General features: G+C 39.3%; 2 protein-coding genes across 3 annotated transcripts in view; both read right to left on the reverse strand.

Moving 5' to 3' along the window:
• The window catches only part of LOC103378156 (high affinity cationic amino acid transporter 1-like), an 11,336-nt gene extending 3,610 nt beyond the window's left edge, over positions 1–7,726 (reverse strand). Inside the window, exons 1-6 of one of the 2 annotated variants that reach the window (XM_025055311.1) lie at positions 3,253–4,134; positions 2,524–2,941; positions 2,277–2,435; positions 1,509–1,680; positions 1,284–1,417; positions 837–1,059 (exon numbers count right to left, since the gene is read on the reverse strand). In XM_025055311.1, the coding sequence (XP_024911079.1) occupies positions 837–1,059; positions 1,284–1,417; positions 1,509–1,680; positions 2,277–2,435; positions 2,524–2,893 (1,058 nt within the window). In that variant the 5' untranslated portion in view covers positions 2,894–2,941; positions 3,253–4,134. Of the gene's footprint in view, positions 1–836; positions 1,060–1,283; positions 1,418–1,508; positions 1,681–2,276; positions 2,436–2,523; positions 2,942–3,252; positions 4,135–7,534 lie in introns of those variants that run through there. The other variant, XM_008309263.2, reaches the window with a different exon arrangement.
• Positions 7,727–11,242: 3,516 nt separating this feature from the next.
• The window catches only part of gbe1b (glucan (1,4-alpha-), branching enzyme 1b), an 85,336-nt gene continuing 72,516 nt past the window's right edge, over positions 11,243–24,062 (reverse strand). Inside the window, exons 15-16 of the mRNA XM_008309264.3 lie at positions 20,766–20,883; positions 11,243–12,570 (exon numbers count right to left, since the gene is read on the reverse strand). Of these exons, the coding sequence (XP_008307486.1) occupies positions 12,508–12,570; positions 20,766–20,883 (181 nt within the window). The 3' untranslated portion in view covers positions 11,243–12,507. The remainder of the gene's footprint in view (positions 12,571–20,765; positions 20,884–24,062) is intronic.

The raw sequence follows: 24,062 nt of genomic DNA on the forward strand, positions 1-24,062 counted from the left end.
ATTAAATGAATAAATAAATAAATCAATAAACCCCTGAAAAAAACAAATCTGGTTATGTTGTTTTTTATACAATAACTCAACTTCAAACATAACAGATAATTCCATTAGGACAGACATTCAAGCAACAAATGATTCTGTCTTCTCTTCAATCATGTCTGATTAAAAAGAAAACAGTTTAAAAAGTTAATCCATATGGTGTTATCCCATGCTCTTTAAGTGGTTGACCATAGTATTTTCCATATGGTGTTATCAATATTACACTTGGGCCGTAAACAGTAAAACTGTTAAAACTGTACATTCAATTTCTCCATTTCTACAGCTTATGCCTGATTGCTTTCCACTTGCTCTTTTCAACATGCTCTTGCAGGAGCAACTGTAACAACAATTTCCCAATGGAAAAGCAACTGTAACAACAATTTCCCAATGGGGATCAGTAAAAGATACTCTTGGCATGTACTTAGCACAGAGAATTCAATTTTAAAAGGATTTTTGGCTTATTTTCCTGTACTTAGCACAGAGAATTCATTTTTAAAAGGATTTTTGGCTTATTTTCCCATCACATCCATACTGTATAGTGAAGTTACACTATACTGTTTAACAGATTCACACAAGTACCACTAGAGGGCGCATTAGCACCATTGGTGCAATGGTGGTTTGAGAACCTCGGCTCTAGGCCAACTTCTGATCCCGTCAAGGTCAACTACAACTGAGGAAGAGATTGCAAAATAAATGGCTTTGTTTTCATTTCACGGGGCTAATGTTCACTTAAAATGTTTTGTAATTTATACAAAAATTTAAAACATATATTAAAGAATTGGAAAAAGAAAGGCGCTTACCTGGTCGACAAGGCACATAAAGACCCCAGGGCCACTGCATAATTGGCTCCTCCCCAGCCCACGTACTTGAAAGCCACAGGCAAGGGGCTGTTTTTGTCCAGTATGTAGTACGGCATCATCACAGTGAGTGCTGCAGACACACTGAAGTACGCCACAAAACAAATAAGGAGGGACGCAACTATTCCAATGGGAATGGCCCTCTGCGGATTCTTCACCTCTTCACCTGGTGGAGAGTCAATGCACCATGTTTTAGATCAGATCTTAAACTGACATTTTAATTAGCAAACAACTGCAGGCTATATATGTATATGTGTGTGTGTTCTGGTCATATGAGTATGACTAAACATGCTGTCTTTACAAGAAGAAAATGTTTTGGAACTGCTGTTTTAGATGATAAGAATGCATGTGTCTAAGTGTGTTTGATGATGCTAGTTCATTTTAGCTCACCTGTAGTGGCAATGCAATCAAAGCCTATAAAGGCATAAAAACAGGTGGCTGCTCCAGACAGAACTCCAGAGAAACCGAAAGGCATGAAACCACCTTCCCCCAGGGCTTCCTTCGTAGGTAGAGGGTACGTCTCACTAGAAAAAACAAACAAACAGACAGACATCTGTTTGAAACCAACTTATTAGGTTTTTACAATTCACAATGAAGTCCTTCAATTGTACCCACTTGTAGTTTGAGCCATTTGTGGAGTTGAGAACTTTGTCAGGATCTAATCTCCAGTTTTCTAGGTTTCCTTTGACCATGCCAGAGATGATCACAAACAACAGCACCAGCACGTTGATGCAGGTGAATATTTTGTTCACCAAAGCCGACTCCTTCACTCCAAACACAAGAAGTCCTGCAAACAATACCAAAAACTCTTAACTTCTTCATCTGCCTCCTCCAGCTGTGGCATCATGTGTGTATCATCTGTACAGTTTAACCGACAGAAATATGCATAATTTCATATTTAAACTTGCATTGTGAAATTTGCTTGACGGTACCTTACTATAATATATTTACAAATATCAGAAATCTTGTCCATTAAATAGAAAAATTGTCTCTTCGTGTCTCACATGTGCAGAACATCTTGAATTCAAAACTTGAAGTCGTTCAGAACCTAACATGCCTAGTATGAAGAGGTTCACAAACACATTTTTAAGTCGTGTTACGCCATGTTAGCTGCCCGCTGCGGGCTAACATCAATGAAGCGATTCGTTGTACAAATAACATTTGGTCAAGTGACAACTTCAGTGTCTATATTATGCAGACCACTAAGCTATTTTTTGAAAGTTGGGTAGACTGAGGAGAGAACCTGTGGCTGTGTGCACTCGATACTCTAAAAATCAAGATCGGTGCACATAAATCAGAACATTCCAAAGGGTGCATCCCTATGAAGAAAAAAAACCCCACAACAACAACACATAGACGGGAAAGATCTGAAAGGTTTCTGACCTGTGAGAATAAGTATAATCAAGACAGCAAATATATCTGGATATTCTGCCAGGACGCCAGGAGCGTTGATAGTCATGTATTGCCTACAGAATTTCTCAATTTGCCCTTTTATCAGCTCATCAAAGGTGGCACTCCAGGCTCTGGCCACACTTGAAGTTCCTGTATGGGGAGAAAGACAGTTTCTTACAAACTAAACTACCATCAACAAAGTTTCAGCTTCATCCCTCACTTATTAAAAGTGTCTCACCTATGATATAAGAGAGGATGAGGTTCCAGCCGGTGATGAAGGCCCACAGTTCTCCCACTGTCACGTAGCTGTACAGGTAGGCCGAGCCCGTTTTTGGGACGCGGGCTCCGAACTCGGCATAGCATAGTCCAGCCAGGACAGATGCCAGAGCGGCAATGAAAAAGGAGAGGATGATGGCTGGTCCAGCATTGGTTCTGGCGACAGCTCCGGCCAGTACGTAGACACCAGCTCCCAGCGTGCTGCCCACGCCGAGGGCCACCAGGTCAAAGGTGTTGAGGCATCGACACAAGCGAGACGCATCTGTGTTACAGTCCACCACCTTCACTCGCAAAAGCTGCTTCCCAACGTTTCTGAGTGTGGCCAGAATCATCCTGGCTGTTCTCAAACAGGGTTCTTCAGTGGCTTATATGTCTGACAGCTTTAAAAAGGGGGAAGATAAAAAAAAGGAAACTTAATTTTAGAGTTTGATTTGACTGTCGCCAAGTTGAGCTTCTACCTGTTCAGGAACTGTATTGAGCAATCTCACACATTTCTTTAACTCAATAACTCAAATTCACATTAAACGCCATTTGCCCTAAAGCTAGAAACAAAGCTGGTCAAAATATGAAACAATAACTTGTACAAAAGTATTCACTGCTGAGAAATGTTTGACTCTGATATCAACCCCACTCAATCAGTCCAACACACACTCGTACACAGCTGTGTCCAACAACGCAGGCTTCTACTCACTTAAAAGACAAATCAAAGCGGATGTTCTGTCGCTGATGAGCATTCAGCTTTTTGTGTAAAATAAAAAACAAACAACTGCAGCACTTCCTCCAGAGTCCTGCACCAGTTTCTGTCCTTTCACAAAGAGCGCAGGGACCGACGTCTTTAAAGAGTGTTCATAGAGTGACGCTGCTCATGCCTGTGTACAAACCCTTTAGATGTTTTGGTCTCAAATAGCACAGTGACACATGCGTCACACCAGTGTCCACACATTCAACGCCTTGGGACCCTGTTGGGCTGCACTGATCCTCGTCACTAAAGGTTTAATAAAGGTTAATATGACATGACCAGAGCTTCTGTGTGTTACAGAAAATATTACATTAAGTAGGGAAGCCAAAACATGTTGATGAAAAAATGCCAGTGGAAAAGAAAAAAAAAAAACGTCCTTGTAAGCTGTGCAAGGTGAACATTTTTTCCATCACAGTCACAAGGGGAATAAAGACAGGGGGTGGTTTTATTACACAATCACATTCACTCCCAACAGGAGGATGTGTCTGAGCTAAAAAAAGGAAGGTGGGCAGCGGTGAGCCCTGCCTTCTCCTCAGCCAATCACAGAACTCACCATCTGTCCGTGACACATAGGGGCACGTGAGTGTGTCTGGCATAACAGTCAATCACATGCTTTCACACTGTTGTTTGGCTGCAGGCAAAATACTTTGGCTCCTGATTAACAAGGGATCGGTTACAACGTGTACAGCTGATAATAATCAAGAAGACACACCTGCCTTCACACAGAAGTTCAGAAAGGCGAACCATATTCACGACTCTTTCTGCCAAAAATTTCTCAAATTCTCCAAATGTGTACCAGGTTGGCCTCCAGTACAGTACATCTAGAGTCATTGAATTGGAGATTCACGTTCAACAAAAAAACTAGAGCTGTTTCAAGTCGTGTAATGCTAGGTTAGCTGCCTGCTCCCGCTAACCCTTAAACAGCAATTACTTTTACCATTGACCTTTGGACAATTAAGGTCACAGTGGTTTAGACACAGATTATGCAGACCCCTTGCCCAAGTTTTACTCATCAGGAGGTTAGGTATGCTGGAAATAATTTTTATTCACATAGAACCTAACTCCAGTCACAGAACAATTCATTTTGAAAGACTGTTCAAATGGATTGTTCATGTGTTTGTGTTTCTGTAAATTTTGAAAGACTGTTCAAATGAATTGTTCATGTGTTTGTGTTTCTGTAAAAAGTCCTTAAGTTTTCAATTTACTATTTAATTTAACATTTTAATTTTTTTTCAATAATTTAATATGTATTTAATATCTTTGTTAACTTAGGATGTTCTTTAGACCCATAGTTATCAAATCATTGTACAATTTCCTTCTTTAATTTGTGAGTCAGCCCTAGCAAATTGACTGTTAGCCTTCAGGAGCAAGAAGGGCAACTACATGTCCTTAAATCTATAATATAGATTGATTTTTGCGGAAACCTGCCTTAACCTTGGTGGCTTGGATTTATTGATAACATTAATTACATAAACATTTATTAAGCAGTAAATATTTTCAAATGTATTTCATTTATGTGAGTAAAAGATGTGCTATTTGAGGTGGGTTTTTTTTAACAACACCAGATGTGGTCTTTTGGTTGATAGAAATTTTACTATACACTTTCTATAACATTTTCTGTGATGCCAATTTGACACCAAATTATCTGCAATGGATCAATGTCCTTGGTGCTACAAAAGTTAATTTAAACTAATTACTTAAATTAAAACAATAAGTAAATTACTTAAAATAAATAAAATAAAAAAAGTAGAAAAAACATTTGCTAAGGGCTCATTTGTTCCTGGCCTTGCTCCTAATCAGCATGCACATGGAAAGTAGTACAAACAAGTGCACCTGTCCTTGCGGTGTGAAGTGGGAACCAGGCATGCCATGTGAGAGCAACAGACAGAACAGACAGCTTACACAAAACAAACTGACTTTCTTTCCAGGGATTTAATGTTTTGTGGGGCCATGATGACCTTGCAGCAGTAAAGCTACAAAGGATAAAACCAGGACAAAGACAAACAAACAAGGAAACCTTTGATCTGTTGTATAAAAAAACTAATTATTTTTAGTCTTTTGCTCGCAAATCTCAACGGCAAAAACTTTATATAATTTTACATTTTTTCATGCATTACGACATTTGATAGACTGCAACTAATTATATTTTTTCTATTTTAAAGCATCAACAAACAGTTTACTAATGTAAAAAATATTAAATATTTATACATATGCATATATATATTATTTATATATTGAAATACAGTATATACATACATATATACACATACACATAAACACAAGGTGTAGTCAATAATTTTTTGTTATGAGATGTGGACAGTTGTCATCTTGGTTCTACGCCAAGACCAATGTCCTGCGAGGCCTTAGTCAGGACAAAACTGACATGACCTTGCAGAGTTCTCGCTGATTCAGTATTTGCATTGAGTTTCTTTCTCATTGATTAGTATTTGTGAATGTCAGGGTAACACCATTTCTCAAATTAACAAGTACGTAAGTGAAGTACAAGTGTGGAAGTATTTGAAGACTTGTTAAGACAATTATGTCTAAAGGAGGTGAGATGCAGAAGTAGACTGTAAAAAAACAAAAAACAAAACAAAATAAATAAATAACCTCTCAGTGCATCAGTAGTGTTGCTGAAATCCATTTTAAAAACTATCTGCTACAGGGTTAATTTTAAGCTGCTTATGATTTACTGTTTATAAATGACAACTACAAATTGTAGTCTTTTTATATACACAGCTCAGTGTTTCCCCAACCGTTATATTAGGGAGGGTGCCCTCGGTTAGCGAATATCAAAGTCTTGGTCTGTGAGTGTATGTGTGGTTTTAACCACCGAGTTATCATGAGGAAAAACACTGCTCCAAGTTATCAACTACACAGGAACCTGTATCCGTGTTGTATCATAATGTTAGCAAAGAAATTGATTAAAAATGTAAAAGACCTTGTCATGGCTATAAGGTTGCTGATAAAAGTCTACCCTGTGAAACAAACAACCAAAACGTAGTCAGTTGATCAGACTACGACGTCAGACCTAAAAGCTGATGGAAATACATTGCAGACTGAATATCACTTATTCCAACTATTTTTTTAAAGGATTGTTTTCTCTTTTTTAATCTCTTCTAGGACAAATTTATTTTTTCATATACAAACCAACTTTTTTGCTTTTTCATTTTGTTTACAAGTTCAAACTGTTACTTGCTTTATTACTTTCTGCTGTGTTGTTTTAAAGACTATTTAAAGATTTTGTATATTTTATGGTTACATCCTACAAAAATAGCTGTTCTTTAACGAGAGCACCATAGGAGACTTGGTACAATTTCCAAACCATTTAAAATGTGCTGGCTGCTGCTGGCTATGGGTGCTTAACAATTACATAGCATGGCACTTAAGATAGATTATGTATCATTTTACCTATATGAAGAAATTTGATAAGAGCCTGTATTACATGGTCAAAAACATCTTGCCCAAAGACATTTATGGTAAGCTCCCGATATGTTTTTAGCTAATATGCTGATGGGTTTGCTGTAATTCTCGTAAACTCGATAATATCTCGTAATTTAACTAATTTTAACCCGTGGGCACAATGACACATACTGTATATCCAATTCCACCTTCAGTTGACACTACTGGCTTGCGTCATCTGACAAATTGACATAATTGTGACAATGAGGGAGTGTAAACCAATTAATAAAGACCTAAGAGAACTAGGGGTTATGACAAGTTTTAAACCATCTCCATGAAATAAAACATCCCTATGGAGGACAATTCCGTCTTTCTGTTCCAGGAATATACGTCAGTGGTTCACCAGCCAGAGGTCGGGAACCTATGATATGAACGTCAATTAAGATACTTTTACCATATTTTACAGCTTCAAGAATGATACATAGGAATGATACAACCGGAAGTATAATGGGGCTGCAGCAGTAATGCTGAAGCACAGGTGGAGAGAAGCAAAAACACCACAATCCCACAGTCCTTCTGATGCAGTGATACTTTTATATGAAGCGTCGCGGAGAGAAAAGTTGATGTGTGGTTGCATCAGCCTTATTTCTGCATGCCTGCGACAGGTTTCTTACGCGCTACTATAAAAAAACCCACATGGCTCTCACAGCCGCGCGATCATTCTCTTCTTACTTCTTCATCGCACGCCCGGTGTAAAAGTTTGTCCTAAGTTTTCAAATGGGTGGAATTGCCTCGAAAGTGAAGCATTCCAATGGAAAAGTTCAACTCTTACTTTTTCAGGAAAGACAGGGCCGAGAAGCAGCTTGTCTGTTCGTTGTCACTGTAGTTCTTACTGCAGAAACATGACTTCACAGAGAACAGTCTATGAAGCCGCCACACACGGAGGTGTTTCCTCCTTCAACACACACTCTCACACATAATTTCACACACTCTCTCTCTCTCTTTCTCTCTCTCTCTCAAACACACACGCCCATCGTAGTGACCGCACCCACCTCACATAGAACGCACATTTTTCGCACAGTACTCGCATGAATGATTGTCTGAGGTGAAAATGTAAACAAAACAAAACTAGTTCGTTCACTGATTCATATTTTTTCTGGTTAGACATGTTCATAATTTGCAACATTTAGGTACGGGAACACATTTCATCAGTCACGAGGTGAGGTTGTGTGATACAGCAAATAATAGTATTTAAATGCTGTTGTTGAAGCCACCAGACCAATAACACTAAATCAGGGGTGACAATCAGAACCCATTGATGAATTTTGTGAAGTGAAAAAATGCACAAACATTTAATGAAACATAAGTTATTTCATAGGAAATTTGGTAAAATCAAGTAAACACAACACTACAATACAAACGCAGCCTGTTAGTAGCACAGATATGTAAAAACCTGATCATTCAAATATAAATATTGTTCTGAGAATTTTTTTTTGCAGTTATTAATTTTTTATTCTTACTTTGGTAAAACTCTTTACTCTGTTTACTCTGCAGTACCACTATCTACCACATGGTGACACTATGTACAAATGAACGCCTTGTTGACTGCTGCTCAAGTCAGGAGTCGTCTCTTTAAGGCCTTGAGAAAAGGTGATCAGACAACAGCTTACTCTATAGTCGTGTATTAATTTTGATTCGAGAGGAAGCATTCAAACTGATTCCTAAATGTTCCTAAAGATATACAACCGAATGGTAAGGAGGTGATGTGAACGTTGTCAGAAAAAACAACAAAAAAAAAAAAAAAAGAAAAGAAAAGAAAAAAGAAAAACCAGTTCACGTAGCTTAGAATGGAGACATTCCCTCCAGCTGGATCGGTTACTTCAGCCCACAGCTGGGGTTGCTGGGATCAGCTGGGTATTGGCTCTTTCATGATTCCCTCCTTTGCTAAGACTATAACTAGTACATGTATCAAAGCTTGCTAAGACATAATTGGCGAGGGGGAGTGCCGTGTTCGCCGCCTTATCTGACATTTCTGGATTTACGGTTGACTGCCACTCACCCTGTGGGCCAATTGTGGCTTGCCTTGATAAATGGGAGAGTCAGCCGTAAGGTGATGTTAAAGTGATGCAGTTCCTGTGAGACTTCCCGTGAAGCAAGTATACTCCTCATGAAGTACGTGCAGGCTCCCCCTCTCTGGATATTTCAGCATTTTGTTCTTTTTTTAAAGATACATTATCTGCACATTTGTGAACTTATCTCTAGCTCTGCTGTAAAATGACAGGATGGTAGGTTTCAGTGGTGATGCTGGTCTTACTGCAGGTCCCTTAGATTTGCCATCTCTGTTCCTCCAGAGTGTGTGCTGTGGTGGTTTCCATTCAAGTCGTTTAATGAGGATCGAATAGACAAGAGATACCAGGAGGGTACTGTTAATTACATTGTACAATTGAAAACAAGTAGTACTTTGGGTCTCAAAGAGGAACACTGGAGACAGTGGCTGCCAGTGTTCTGCACAGTATGAAACACAGAACGTAATAATGACAAAATTAATGTCGGCACACAGCTCTGTGCTGGGCCTCACCACAGTCCCAGTAGACACATTGTATCCTACTTTGTCCTGCATTGTTTGCACAGTGAATGTAAAGGCTACACACAGTTTGACTCAGAATACCAAAGAGGAAGACACGTTCTTCTTCTGCTCTTTATGTCTTTACGTCTTAACATTTCATTTTCTGAGGTCACACAGAGTCTACGAGTTCTGCTCTCCAGTAGTAGACATTTTCAAACAATGTTTAGGTTGTATCATTTTAGTGGACCCTCAGCTTAGACTCGCTACATTCAGGTTTATAGGATGCGGCCCATCTAAAATTATAGTACCTCCCCACCCCCCAATGATGTTTTGATACTTACTTAATGGAGCCAAGTGTCCTTGAACAGTTTTTTTCCTGCAATAACAGCAAATAAAATGCCATGTGATGTCAGTGAGCAAGTATTCATTAAAATGAGCTCATTAACCTTCTCAAAACCATTTCCTAAACCGCTCCACCAGGCCTTAATGAACATTTATCTGGAAGTCTCTTGAAGTATGTTTGTATAAGACAGAGATTGGCTGATGAGGCGACAGCAGTGGCTAACTCACCGACTGCCTCAGTCTGAGGGTGCAACATGTCACACCGCTGCACTAACACAACATCAGACTCTCAGTATCGTTCCTCCAGTGGTTCACAGCGATCTCCAAAGAAATAAATAAAGACACACTGTCACGTCAGAATCTTCTCACGTGCAACGGCGGCAGATAAAAATAAATGATTTTGTTCCCATGGTGGAGTAGATCCTGCAGCCTGCAGACTGTAAGCTTTTCCTTGTGTGTGTGTGTGCGTGTGTGTTAAGGTGTGAGTGTAGCAGTACAAATTCACAAAGATGTTGATTTGTTGTGAAGAAGCAGATGCTTCTGTGTTGCATTAGGCCATGGGTGTCAAACTCATTTTCACCGGGGGCCACATCAGCAATACAGTTCCCATTGAAGGGCTGGTTGTAAATGGAAGACTGTATAGATCAGGGGTCCCCAACCCCCGGTCCGCGGACCAGTACCAGTCCGTAGGTCATTTGATACCAGGCCGCAGTTGGAAAAACTGCTGGTAGATCATAAAAATAGTTTACAAATCAAACTGTGGGCCTCACAACATCTAACCAAGTGCCACATGTAGGCCCACAGAAGCAGATTTAGCCTCATTTAATTTTCAACATGAATGCAAAAAGCCATGTGTTATAGACAGAGAAGTGTGGTGCGATAGTTAGTGAGTATCAGACATCGTTTGAGAAGAGAATCATAGGATTTTTGTGTCGGAGTTAAAGTGACAATGACATGAGCTGATGGACGATGATTAAACACTCGGCTTCTCGCTCACAGACTCCCAGCTTGAAATTTATGCAAAATGACTAGCTCTGTACATTTTTTTTCCAGGGTGGAGAAAAACATTTTTCAATGCTTTGTTGCTACAGAAAAAGAAACAACATGATCAAGATTCTTTTGGCTAAACACGAGGAGCTGGTCCTGAATATGAATGTGTTTTCTTTCCTCCGGTTCCTTTAACTGCAGTAGGAGGGAAATCCACACATGTCGCAAAGTGACACAACTACAATGACTGAGAGTCTGTAACCACACAGTGGCTGTGAGTCACTCTTCACAGTAGTGTGAGTATTAGGGCCACACTGAGAATAAAAAATTTAAATCGTAACTTTACAATAATAATAAAATGTAAATTTATGAGAAGAAAGTTGTAACGTTTTGAAAAATAATTTGATTTTTTTTGCTGAATAAAATCACTTGTTATAATTGACCAAAAAAGGTGAATTCCTGAGAATAAAGTTATAACGTCATGGGAATAAAGTCATAAATGTACGAAATTAAAGTTGTAATATGTGTCTAAACGAGTCATCTCACTGGTTTCCAAGTGCTAACCTCATATAAAGCAGGTATCAAATGGGTATCAAATAGCCTACATGTTTTTTCTTGGTGAAAAACAGAAAAGTCAAGACAGCATTTTCAGTGTGCTGATCCTTTTATATATGTATGGAAAAACACAAGTTTTTTATTATCAGAAATAATATTTCTGGCTTTATTTCTGGGCTCTAAAAAATAACAGGTAAACGCTCCCCCAGTTGATGCATAAAGTCAAGCATTACAACACAATTAAACATGTAATACTTCAATGTAGCCTAATGGTGTTTTTTCTTTTGCATGTTACATCTTTATACACACACACGTCCCACGGCACAAACATAGAAGAGCGATGGATCTGCAGGGATCAGACGAGTACTACGGTGTACTACAATAAGTGCTTGCTGGTGAACAATGAAATACTTTGTTGTGTTTGTCACTATTTTTTAATTACATACAAAATTATTGTTCAAAATAAAATATATGCTTTCTCTTCTCTGCTTCGATCACATTTGATATGTTTCCTCACAGTGTCCGGTTCACGTAGCCCCACCCACACGCAAAATCAACAGAAGCTAAAAGGAGCGAATTAGTCTGAATTAGGGATGGATCAATCCGGATATTCAGGATCGGTATTGGTCCGATAATGGTCCAAATTTCAGGGTTGAACATGGTCAAAAACAACAACATAATCCGTCCGATCCGATACCTAAGCCCAAATTCTTAACTTTACTTTGCCGTAAACAGGGACACTATCGTCTGAAGGAGAAAAGAAGGTATTGGATTGATATCAGTATCTGCAGATACTCCAAGTTGCAGTATTGGTATTGCACATGAAAAAGTTGTATCAAGCCATCCCTAGTTTGAATAAGTTTTTAAGTCAAAATGTTCAAAGACTAATTTCAAGAAATACTCTTCTTATCCTGTGTTTTTGAACCACTCATCTAAGGACTAAACTTTAATTTAATTTAAACTCTTGTATCTGTGATCTGAACTCAGACAAAATAGTTCTTTGGATGGCTTAAAAAACCTGATCAAATAAAAGGATTATATATTTTTGACAAAAAACTCAAAATAAAACTTGTCAGACACCTTTTTGGAATTTCAACATCTGTCTCAGAACCTTTTGACTGTAATTTCTTTCCTAATGCAGCGATCGGTGGTAAGGGGCCGTACTCAGACGACACCCAGTGTTACAGATGGTGTGTAAAAGCACACAGTTTAATCCCTCTCCCATTAAGGAGAGATCTAGGACACAAAAAGCAGGTTTGGGCGGTGTGCAAAGTTGACGCTTTAAAATTAAGGTGATTGTTAACACGGGTCTGGGGTTGTCCTTGGACCGTCGTCTCTGCGGGGACAATCATCCTCTAATAACAGTAATCTATCTCCTCGTTGGCCAGGACTACGGCTGTTCTGCAGGGAATGTAGACCTGGGAGATAAAGAGACAAAGGGGAAAAGGGAAGACAACGATCAACGATTAATGACGTCGCTGATTTCAGAGAGTAGCACATCTTTAGTCTGCTCTGTTTTTAAACTGGCTCTGATGGAGGAGGAACAGGTGTGATTGTTGCACACAAGCAAAGGTCGATGCCGCGAGTACATTTGAAAGCTGTCCACTGGTGGATCATTCAGGAACTAATTCAAAGAGTCTTAAATGTTGGAATCTGTGAACCAACAACAAGATTAATCACAAGTGAAGAAAAACCGGAAGCAAAACCTGAGACAACTGGAACGTGGAGTTTTCTCCTTAACGATAGACAATTATAACAAGGTTGGTCAGTAAAATAAAAAAAAACATACATTTGAAAAACTGTATTTCTTTGCACTGTTACAATGGATATATCTGTCTGTCCGTCCATCCATCCATCCATCCATCCATCCATCCGTCCATCATCCATCCATCCATCTATCTAGCTATCTATCCATCCATCCATCGGTCCATCCATCTATCTATCCATCTATACACATACACACATTTAAAAAAAAAATCATTTTCATCCAGGCAAAAAAACATGATACTATTTTCATGCTGCTCAGCTTAGACCAAGGCAATAACAGTGTGTTTCATCCTCTTCACACACACACACACCCAGTGCATCAACTGTAAACCTGGGAGTTATGTGAGGATACAGACTGCCAGTGGGCAGAGGTGAAAATACTGAAATCTGGAAGTTTTACTGGACTGGAGGGAAAAAATGTCAGCAAAAAGGAAGTCAACTGCCAAAAGGAGAAAAACAGAAGCTTGGGATTTTTTTTTTAAGAAAAGGTATACAGACAGCACAAGCGTACAGTGAACACGTTCACAGTTGGCTCGGTGCACTGTAGTCACTGGACGACTGACTGAGCCGTTTGATATGGACAGTGTCATTTAGATGCAGCCGACCTCCGTGGGCCGTTACTCAAGGTCAGCAGGGCTGATATAAACGATGCTGCATTTCCCAACAGGGAAGTGAAAAAGAGAGCAAAGCTGTAAACAATTCAATCACCCCCCCACCCCCAACCACCCGAACTCTTCAAACCCGTCCTTCGGCTTCAGGAGATGGGAGCTCCACTCTGGATGTGTTTATTTGGCAACTGTTTGTCACAGAGGGAGCGGAGCAGCGTGGCGCTCCAACGCCGACACTCACACCGGTGACTAATTAAACAGTCACAGTAGGAGGGTCTCCACACGGAGGAACACAGGAACAATGCACCTGTTCACACAACAGCACCGACACTGTTTAACCTCCGTACTTCCATTTCCAACGAGTAACGGAGACCAATCAGGATCAGTCTGTCACCGAGCAGCACCAGGGAGGTGCAAGTCCCAACAGTCCAGGTGAAGGTTGTACTTGTTGTTGACCAGCTCTGAGGGCGTGTTTGCATGTTGTATGTTGGCAGTAAACGGCAGGGCCCGCCGTGGTGCAGTGGAGCACGGCACTGCTGGATTCCTACCACCTCCACTCTGAGTATTTCCTGGTAAACACAGTTTGTCACGGTGTACTACAACCCCAGGAAGACGGTTCTGCTCTGAATAGAAAAACCTGATTTGTGGCTAACGAGGCATATTTTAAAAACATGTTTTTATAACTCATGTTATGTGATGTGATTTTTTTCCCCCCGACTGCCAAGTATGGTTGTATTTAGTTTTCTAACTGTCTTTTCATATTGTTGTAAGATTTGATAAAACGTTTGTTTGTAGCAATTGTTTAGCATTTAGCAACACTTAGCTTCCTGTCCAACACTTTGTTACAATCTGGCTAATTTAATGTTATTTTTGACTCCATTTTAGTACAATTACCTGCTCTTTATTTGTAAAATAACTCTGCTACACACTTAGCTAGCTTAAACGATTTCGCTGCAAAATTTTAGTTAGAATTCCTGAATGATTACGATTTTTTTTTGCTCAAAGGAAATCTTGACCGTCATTTCGTTAGTTAATTTTTTTAATAGCATTTAGTTTATGATAAGCCACAGCTTTTTAAAGTATTTAATCCTTCAACACGATTGATGGTGTGAGGTAGAAAAGTAGACACATTTAAAATAACATGTTCTGGTCGGCCTATTTCACTGAGTCGTGTGATTTACACACACCACACACAGGTTCATTCAAATATGACAGAAGATGTTTGAAAAGTTTAAATTTACATATATCAAGGATATTATGAAGCTCTTGGTAATGTCCGATCTCGGTGTACACTCTACACGCTGGTTCCATTATTACATGCAAATAGAACCAGATTGAACAGAGACTTTGCTTCAACAAATGCTGTGAATAATCCAAACGCTGAGTGAATAATACAGGTGAGGTTTGAAGGGATTAGAGCAGCAGTTTGGCTTCTTTCATCCCATCCAATACGAATCATGTAGGGCTGAAATTACAGCTAACCATCCCATAATCCATCCTGCTGTGCTTAGGAGATGTAAATCTTTAATATATTTCTTCTTGCTGCAGGCGTTCATTTGTTCCCATTCATTTCCATACAATATTAAAGTCTATTAGAAGCAGCATGAAACGGATTCAGCCGCACGATCCATTACAGTGAACTTTACATTTACGGCTTTCTTCCTTGTCAAAGCTCTTTTATCACTTTGTGCTAATGCAGTTTAACCAAGCGTAACTTTTCCTGAGTACCTTCACTGCGGGCAGGTGACAAGACAGAAATCAATACTAAAACATAACTGCTGTACCAAGTCAAACGACGAATGAACCCACTCAGCATCTATCACGCAGCCATGTCCAACTCGATCTCTCGGAGGTCGGTGCAGATATGACTGTTAATCTGCTTAAAATGAGAGTCATCATTTACCTGTGGTACCACGAGCTTATCAAAACAGAACAGATGCTAGTACTACTGATCCATGGTTACCAAGTTATGACATCATGCTCCCCAGGTTAACTTAGGTCTGCTCAGGTCACTCCCTAACTTGTGTGTCTCTCACTTTGAACTGGAGTTTTCTCAAGTTTTTCTGCAGTGACAGTTTATGACCTCTGACCCTAACCTTGTGATTTTCTACTTCTGCCATGTAGATATAACCTATGAATGATATGACAGTTGCCTGTTTCGATTGACCCCAATTGAGCTCAAGACTCATTGACATCTGACGGACATCTGTCTCATCACTCTGCCTGTTGTCCGTATCGTCTTCAAAAATATTTATGAAGAAAATATCATATAAGTATGATATTTTCTTCTATAACTATGAATCCCTCTCAGGGTTAGGAGGGTCTTGCTACACCTTGGACAGTTACATAAAGCGCATTACAGGATCACATATATTAACACATATGGACCATTTGGAGCAGACGTGTATGTCAAGGCTCTCCAGAGCTTATTATGTGTATTGTTGTCTTAAACGAAGTGTCTATCTTAGAGAGTCTACTCACTGTTTCTGGGGTGAGTGATTCATAATTCGAACATTTACATTGCTTTACCAAAAAGTCTCCCATAATTTACATTGATTGGATGGAACTGTATTTTCATCCATCTAGCATTAGGTAGCCTACCACCCCTTTGTGGAGGTACTGTGCCTGGACCCTATCTGACAGACTTGTCTAAATATGTCCACACGGGCTCTGCTACTTGCCAATGAATCATTTGGTGTAGGTGGAAGACTTACAGCAGCTGAGCAAAAGCAGTTTTTTTTTTCCTTTTTTTACCACAACCAAATTCAGTCGTAAATATTTAACAACAACGTGTCGATGCCTAGGGTGTTAGGTAACACAATGCATTTTCATAACAGAATGTGTTTCTTTAAAAAAAAGAAAGTAGAAAGTTACTCAGTCATGTCTGTCCTTTTCCTGACTCGTTTGTTTCACACTCAAATTCAAACATTCCTCCTTCTTCAGAAGTAGAACCCAGCCTCCAGGCTAATATCCAGTCTGATCAATGTTCAAACACACTGATGAAGGATTCATGAGGTTTGTTAGTGCCTGTCTACACACCGGAGCTGCTGCTACTGCCGTCAGTGCTCAGGAACCAGCTCAGCTCGGTGTGTCTTTTCTCACCATAACTGCCTTAACCGTGGTCAGGTTGTACTTCAGGCCGAGACCAAAGATCAGAGAGAGATGAACCTGTTTGTTCACTGTTGCAGTGATCAAACAAAGTCTATTTGTTACAACGTGAACCTGTTTGTTCACCGTTGCAGTGATCAAACAAAGTCTATTTGTTCTGTCATTACTACCTCGTAGTCTGAAATAAAGAAAAAAATATCAAGCAGAACTGTGAAGGCCTAAAATTACTATTAGCGTTGGAAGCTATGGTAACAGGTACAGCTGTTCATGGGAAGATTAACACTAAAAACACGCTAACAGGTACAGCTGCAATGATCACTGAATTTTGAAAAAAACAAACAAACAATTTTTTAGTTTCTCTAGAGTTCATGGGAAGATTAACACTAAAAACAGCTTTAGGAGAGTAATTTCTATGAGGATTGCAGGACCTTCAGATCTATTTATATTTGCTAAACCCACAGATTGTCCTTTAGAATAAGTGGTATACCCCATGAGAAGGAATTTGTTTGCATTGTATATTTAAGTGTGAGCAGAGCCTGACGCCTGACTTCTGACAGTTTTGCTCCTGTTATGGACACTTCAGTGTCAACTCTCAGATCTTCCTGGTAGAAAAGAGCTTCTTTTGATCATTTCAACACAACTGCTGTGTTTGCTCTCCCTTTTTCTTCTCATTTTAACTTTCTTCTTCATGCATCTGTCAAAGGACAGGGAGTGTGCAAAGGTTCTGAAGTGGCTAATTACCTATCAGCGTGTCTCACTGCTATGCTTGACATTTCAACACTCAAACTGAACTAGAATGTGACAAACACAGGAAGGAACTTTTGTTCTTTTAAACAATTACAATATAATAATAATTAACAGTAGGAATCAATGAGTCAGTAACATGAAGTTGTCACTTCACGCAACATGTGTTGCAGAAAAAAATATATATCTGTGTGTATGTACCTCTAAGTCAGAAAATGTACATACATATATTTACATATATGTAAATATATACACACATTTATGTATGTATATATATATACATGTGTATAAATATATATTTACATATATGTAAATATATGTATGTACATTTTCTGACTTAGAGGTACATACACACAGATATATATTTTTTTCTGCAACACATGTTGCGTGAAGTGACAACTTCATGTTACTGACTCATTGATTCCTACTGTTAATTATTATTATATTGTAATTGTTTAAAAGAACAAAAGTTCCTTCCTGTGTTTGTCACATTCTAGTTCAGTTTGAGTGTTGAAATGTCAAGCATAGCAGTGAGACACGCTGATAGGTAATTAGCCACTTCAGAACCTTTTCTTAACTTTCCATTTTTGTAACAGAAATAGTTCCGGTGCTCTTTTGGCCACTCTACTTCCTAACTTACTCCCATACAATATTAATTTGTGGCAGTGCAGACATGAGCAGATGACTTGTTAACTAAACTTCACATTGTGGCCAGCAGGGACGTGGGTCAGGCCGTGCCGTGTGAATTAATTAGAGCTGAAAAAAGATTAAAAAGAATACAGAATCTGTCTCCCTATTAGATGAGACCCGGGTTAATGCCGCTGTCTGCATTAAAGAGTAGGAGGCTTTCTAACCCGGTATAAATGTAAAATATGCTGAACTAATACTTTTTATTCTCCAACAAACAGCGCTGTGCACGTGTAACTGTTTAGAAAACAACCACTGACTGCGACACTTTTCAGGATTAAACAAACATACAGATGAACCAGGAGCCTCGTCAACTCTGCTGTCGACTTTCCTCACACGGCGATTGGATTTATTAGTGGGAAATGTAATCAGCATCTTATTGCCTCTCGGCATTTTAATCAAGAAAACAATTACATCGGGAGAAAAATGAAGGCATTTATGGGAGAGTCACAATCGCTCTGCTTCTTCCCATCTTGCCGCACTCATCAGCCACTTAATTAGATACACCTGTTTTACTGCGTGCTGCACTGCAACAATTTAATCAGCCAATCGCATGCTAGCGACCGCACAACGTACATAAGCGCGTGGACTTGGCTCAAGACAACCTGAGTGACGATCAAAGCCAAGCATCAGTCGTGCTGGTCTGCAACGAGTATGTTAACAATGATGTTGACGCAAAAAAAAAAAAAAAATGTACATGAAACCTGTCCTTGATCAATAGAGAGATTTGGTTGTTGTTAGCTTATTCTGGTATTAGTTGATGTCACAAAGTTCAGTTTTCACACACTCGTTCTTGAAGGAAAAAAGTTTGCCATCGTGCCATCATAAAAGCATGGAACCAAATTAAAGTTAGTTCTGAAGGCGGTTGAGTCCAGTTCTTGCAGGATGTTTGGAATACAGCGACTGCAGAGTGGATTTTTTTAGGCACCAATATATTTCATGATACGAGCCTTAAGGTGTCTCCACCGTTGCAGGCCCAGTGGACTTCTCTGACAAACATTTTTTTCTGCAATCCTTGATGCCTTATGTGCTTGAGGGCCAAACATTTGAAAAGGTAAATTCCACTGCCATTAATAATACATTTTGGTTTGGTTGAGAATTTGAAATCAGATTCAAATAATGGTTGCTGAATCTGGGATGTCTGCTCGCAGGAAACCACACAAATAAATGAATATATCCCCACGACCAATACCTCACCGTTAACAGGCATATCTAAACTTGTAAAAAGATAACATATCGATTTGATAATTTCATAAATTCCATATTAAAATCATATTCGTGAAGGGGATGTTAAATTACACAACAGCTATTGGGTGGAGAAGTCTGGATCTGGGATGAGATGAAAGATTTAGGACAAAGCAGCCACCAATCTCTGAGAACTCACTCCTGCCTCATTAAAGACTCTCTGAAGGACTCTGCAGCTGCACTTCAAGCTAATTAAACCCAGTCATGGAATCAAACATGCGACGTAAAAAGGACAAAACATTATCACACTGACAGTTGACATTTGGTAAATGTGAGCCTGCTGTGGAAACACTGCGGTTTATGCAAGAAAAAAAAAAAAAACAACAACTTTGATGCAGTATGAAACCCTCCATACTCAGACACAAGTAGGAGAAATATTTGTATACATATTTATAAGTTGAGTGGCTTCACGTGGAGTCCATTCATCTCAACATTTAGCAGCGGCCCACACCTGATCCATGCTTTAAAACTAATGGACTAAAAGATACTACGACAACATGGTGAAATAAGTAAATAAATACACACTTTAAATGCACAAAATTAAACGAAATAAATGTAGAATTCAATAAACAATCTTGATGTTAACTCCATTGTTTCTATGTGAATTCTAATGTGAACAAGACTGAGACCTGAAAAGGACTAAAACTACTGACGTGTTTTATACTTTACTATAGGTCCAATACCTAGCATGCTGCAGGTGTCCCTGTTTACTGCATTTCGTGAAAAGTTTGGCATTTGGGATTAGGTATCCTATCAGTCTGGCTATAGTTGTTTTTTTCTAAATTCGATGATGAAATTTTTACCCATATCAAACCGATACCAATCCTGAGTATCAGATCGAGTTATCCCTAGTAATTACTGCTGCAGCATGGTTTCAAACCTAATTATAGGTATACAATATATATGTTATATATTGGATAACTAATATTGCCGATGTCCTTGTATGTAAGGTCACTACAGTATATATACACCAAATACACTGCCCACACCATATAATACGACACTTTTATACGTCTGGTCTTCTTCAAACAGCTAATGTAACTTCTCCATGGTTTAGGTCAAAGCGAGTCTGTTACAGCGGTCTCATCACCACCCACAGCTCCTTCTGATGTTGTTCAGCTATGAGCAGCACTTACAGTCCATACACAAACTGTGAAGCTGTGGGACAATAGCACCTGTCAACAGTGCTCTCAAAAATCATTTAGTTTGCATACTGGTAATTTTGAGCAGCCTTTATTCTGTCGGTTTTTCTTTTTTTCTTTTTTTTTGTGAATTCCTCCCATCCTCCAACGCTGTGAAAAATCGTACCACTGGTGTGAGGTGAAACTGTGTTGAGTGCCCACAGATGGACTCGGCTATAATGGCCCTGGACCTGTGGCTGGAGTACTGACTCACTGCCATTCAACTGAATGTGATCTTTGATGGAAAAAAAAGTTTGGAGCTGAAATATTCACCTGCATGGAGTTGGCACGGCCGTTGAAAGGCTCGGCCACAGTGAAGAACTCCGTGTTGTGGTCCAGGCGTCCGTGACCTCCATACAGACCCTCATCTGTGTCCAGCTTGATTTTGTATCTGGTGAAGTGGACAGTGTTAAGGTGCAACAGCAGAGACATTTGGAGATCGTCCACATGAGGAACCAAAGAGGAGGAGTTTTAGTTTTTTGGTGTTCAGACTTGCTCTGAGAACAATCTGCTACTTTAACTCATTAAAATCTTCACATCCATCAGCATTCATCTCCTCATCATCCTCCTCCTCCTCCTCCTCCTCCTCACTGCATTGGGGAGAAACAGTTCAAAGCAGTAACAGACAAAAGCAAACGCCTGTGGAAATTAACATAAAAACAAAAGAGATTCAGTGGTGGCTGATCATCCAGCTCCTCTGTTTGCTCTGGTTAATATACACTGCATAAATAAAAGATGTGATTGAAAAAGTGATCAAATTAGTAACAACGGATACACACAGTAAAACCAGGCATTCAGAATCTTAATATTGTGTTCTGACTTTCAGGAGAATGAAGACTTTAGAAAATAGTATTTATTATCATTAAACTTTGTGTGATGAAGAAAAGCCACTCTGAAAAAGTCAGTGCAATAAATGTAACATACTGTATAAATCACTCCATATTTTCCAGCTTGGCTCCATGTGCGTAACTTCACCTTTTGGTGGAGATCACATTGATTAGAAAATGAATTTTGCGTCCCGCTCTACAGCAGCCGGCGAAATGGAGAACACTGACTGACATGATGTAAAATATCAAGCTGGAAAGTTTCTACCGTCTGTCTCTACCAAAAGCACTTTTCTGAGAAGGAGAATACAGTCAACTCATCACAACATCGGAGACGCTCTCTCTGCATTATGAAAATCAAAACGATGGATGGCACAGTCAGTCAACAAGGCTGTTGGAACTCTTGAAGTAGTGGGGAAGAAAAAAACATGCTTTTTATCATGTTTGCGCATATATAAATTAATCTGCAGACACAGGAAAAACAACTGAAATGTATCAAAAATATGTTCAAAAAGCTATATTCCCCAAAACGAACCTGCTATTTGGTTGGACATAAAAGATATAAATAGAAAAACTGCAAAAGTTAAATAATAATAATAATAAACTGAAAACACTTCGCACTGTCCTTACAAAAATTGTTTAAATGTGACAAGATGAAAAGTAATTACAATTAATGCGGTAGATGCACTCTGGGATAAAGAGTAAAAAACGGAATGCACTTCACACTGTCCTTACAATTGGCTTCCCTTATATGATCCCCAAAGATTACTTAAATCAACAAAATTGTTTAAATCAGGAGAAAATGTGACAAGATGAGCAAAAGTAAGTACAATTAATGCGGTAGATGAACTCTGGGATAAAGAGTAAAAAACGGAAAGAGAAACTCAGATTCATCTTGACACCAAAACTATAAAGGTCTTCCTGGATGACGAAAACTAAATCCATGGTTGACAGTCGATGACTTGCTGTTGTTGTTGCTGCGACAGCATATTTGGGACCTTTTTAAAAGCTGGCAACCAGATGAAAAAAATGACTACGACGACTCTACATAAATAAGCCTCCGTCTCTGAAAAACATCTCTGGGCAAAGTTTAGTTTTGCTCGTGTGACTCCCCAAAGTGTAAATATGAAGCGGTGCGTTCATGTAAAATGTAAATATCCGTAATCATCTCTGAATTAATAACGCCTGTCTCTCAAAGACAACGGCTGCAAGGAGTGTTGGTGTAACAAACCAAAAGGAGAATCTTACACGCACACAGGATTCTGACTGGCTGGCTGTCGCTGAATAATCACCTTCATCTCAGCACGGGCCACGGTGTGAAGTGTGATCCACAGACGCTGTCTGTTTCTGTGCCCTGAGCTCGGAAAAGTCTGCGTTTGCTGCCTGCTTGTCTGCTTTGATAGTGATGATTAAAAAGAGGAGCTGCTCTGTGCATTGTTTCTGCTGAGGCACAACCCCCCCCCAACCTTCATGCCTCTCACCGCTACAGTTAGTTATTAACAGAACAAATTCATTTCTCGGCGCAGGTTTTACTGCTAAATATCAGAGAAGTATGCAAATCATGTCACGCTCAGGGGCTAAAAAGGCTTTTGGGAAAGTGATCTTGTATCAACGTAATGACTCACTCCTAAAATAGACGCCTTTACCTGAAGGAGGACTGTGTGAACAGCACAGTATCTGGAGCTCTGGTCTCACAGCAGGAAGATATTCAGTTTAAACTGCAGTTTGACAGTTTTCTCTGTGTTTCCATTTCAACCAACAAGTGGCATTTGTCTGCAATGGGAAATATTTAAGAATGGACTTTTACTCCTGGGTAAAAAGTCTCTGCAGGATCATCAGAAATGAGTAGGGACTTTCAGCAAATATTTGAATTCACCCTTGAAAGTATTACAAAAGTAGACAAAACAAATGTAAAAAAGTTGAAAAAAGTTGCTAAAAACTAACAGAAATTACATAAATAAAAAAAAGACAGGCATCTAAAACTTGGGACATAATTGTAGCCACGGTAACTAGAGTGAAAACGTAAATATAAAATATAATATATAAAAGTAAATTCAGGAAGTAAGCAAAGTCCAGATATAAAAGTAAAAAAAAAAACGTTGCAAAGAAGCAAAAATGAAAACATCAAAAAATACTTTAAAAATAAAGTTACATGTACAAAATGTGATGACACTTTTTTTTACGGCTGTTATTGGCATACTGTATCTCCCTTCTACAATCTAATCCAAAATGATATCAAAGCAAATCATTTTCATCTCAGCGCAAATTTGTGTTCGACTCTGAATCCAGGACGGAGCTGAATTATTCCAAAGGACGAGGGAACGGCAGAGACAGAGATGAGGAAAAATGACCCAACACAATCTCAGCTGCCTTTTGGCACAGTGTAAATCAAAGAGCAATCTGCCCTGACAGGTACAGCTCTCCTGACAGCATCCAAGTGGGATTTCAAATACTCTAACCATCCAGATAAAACCCATCTGCCTGGAGAAGGTGTCCACCACTGAGCTGCGGAGAAGAATTGTAATAATAACAGTGAATACTGATGGCTTGACTGCCTGTCACCAAACTGACAGTGACTACATTTTAATGACCCAACATTTTGGGGAGATGTGGTTCCTTTCTCCTCCTCGTGCACAATATAAAACGGGGAAATAGTTTGTCTAAAAATATAAAAAGGACAAACAACCGATGACCATTCAGGCATGAGGAGCTGCTGCTGCTGCTGCCCCTTTTCAGGGTCATGGGG

The sequence above is a fragment of the Cynoglossus semilaevis genome, chromosome 4, assembly GCF_000523025.1.
Source record: "Cynoglossus semilaevis isolate Cse_v1.0 chromosome 4, Cse_v1.0, whole genome shotgun sequence".
Lineage (NCBI taxonomy): Eukaryota > Metazoa > Chordata > Actinopteri > Pleuronectiformes > Cynoglossidae > Cynoglossus > Cynoglossus semilaevis.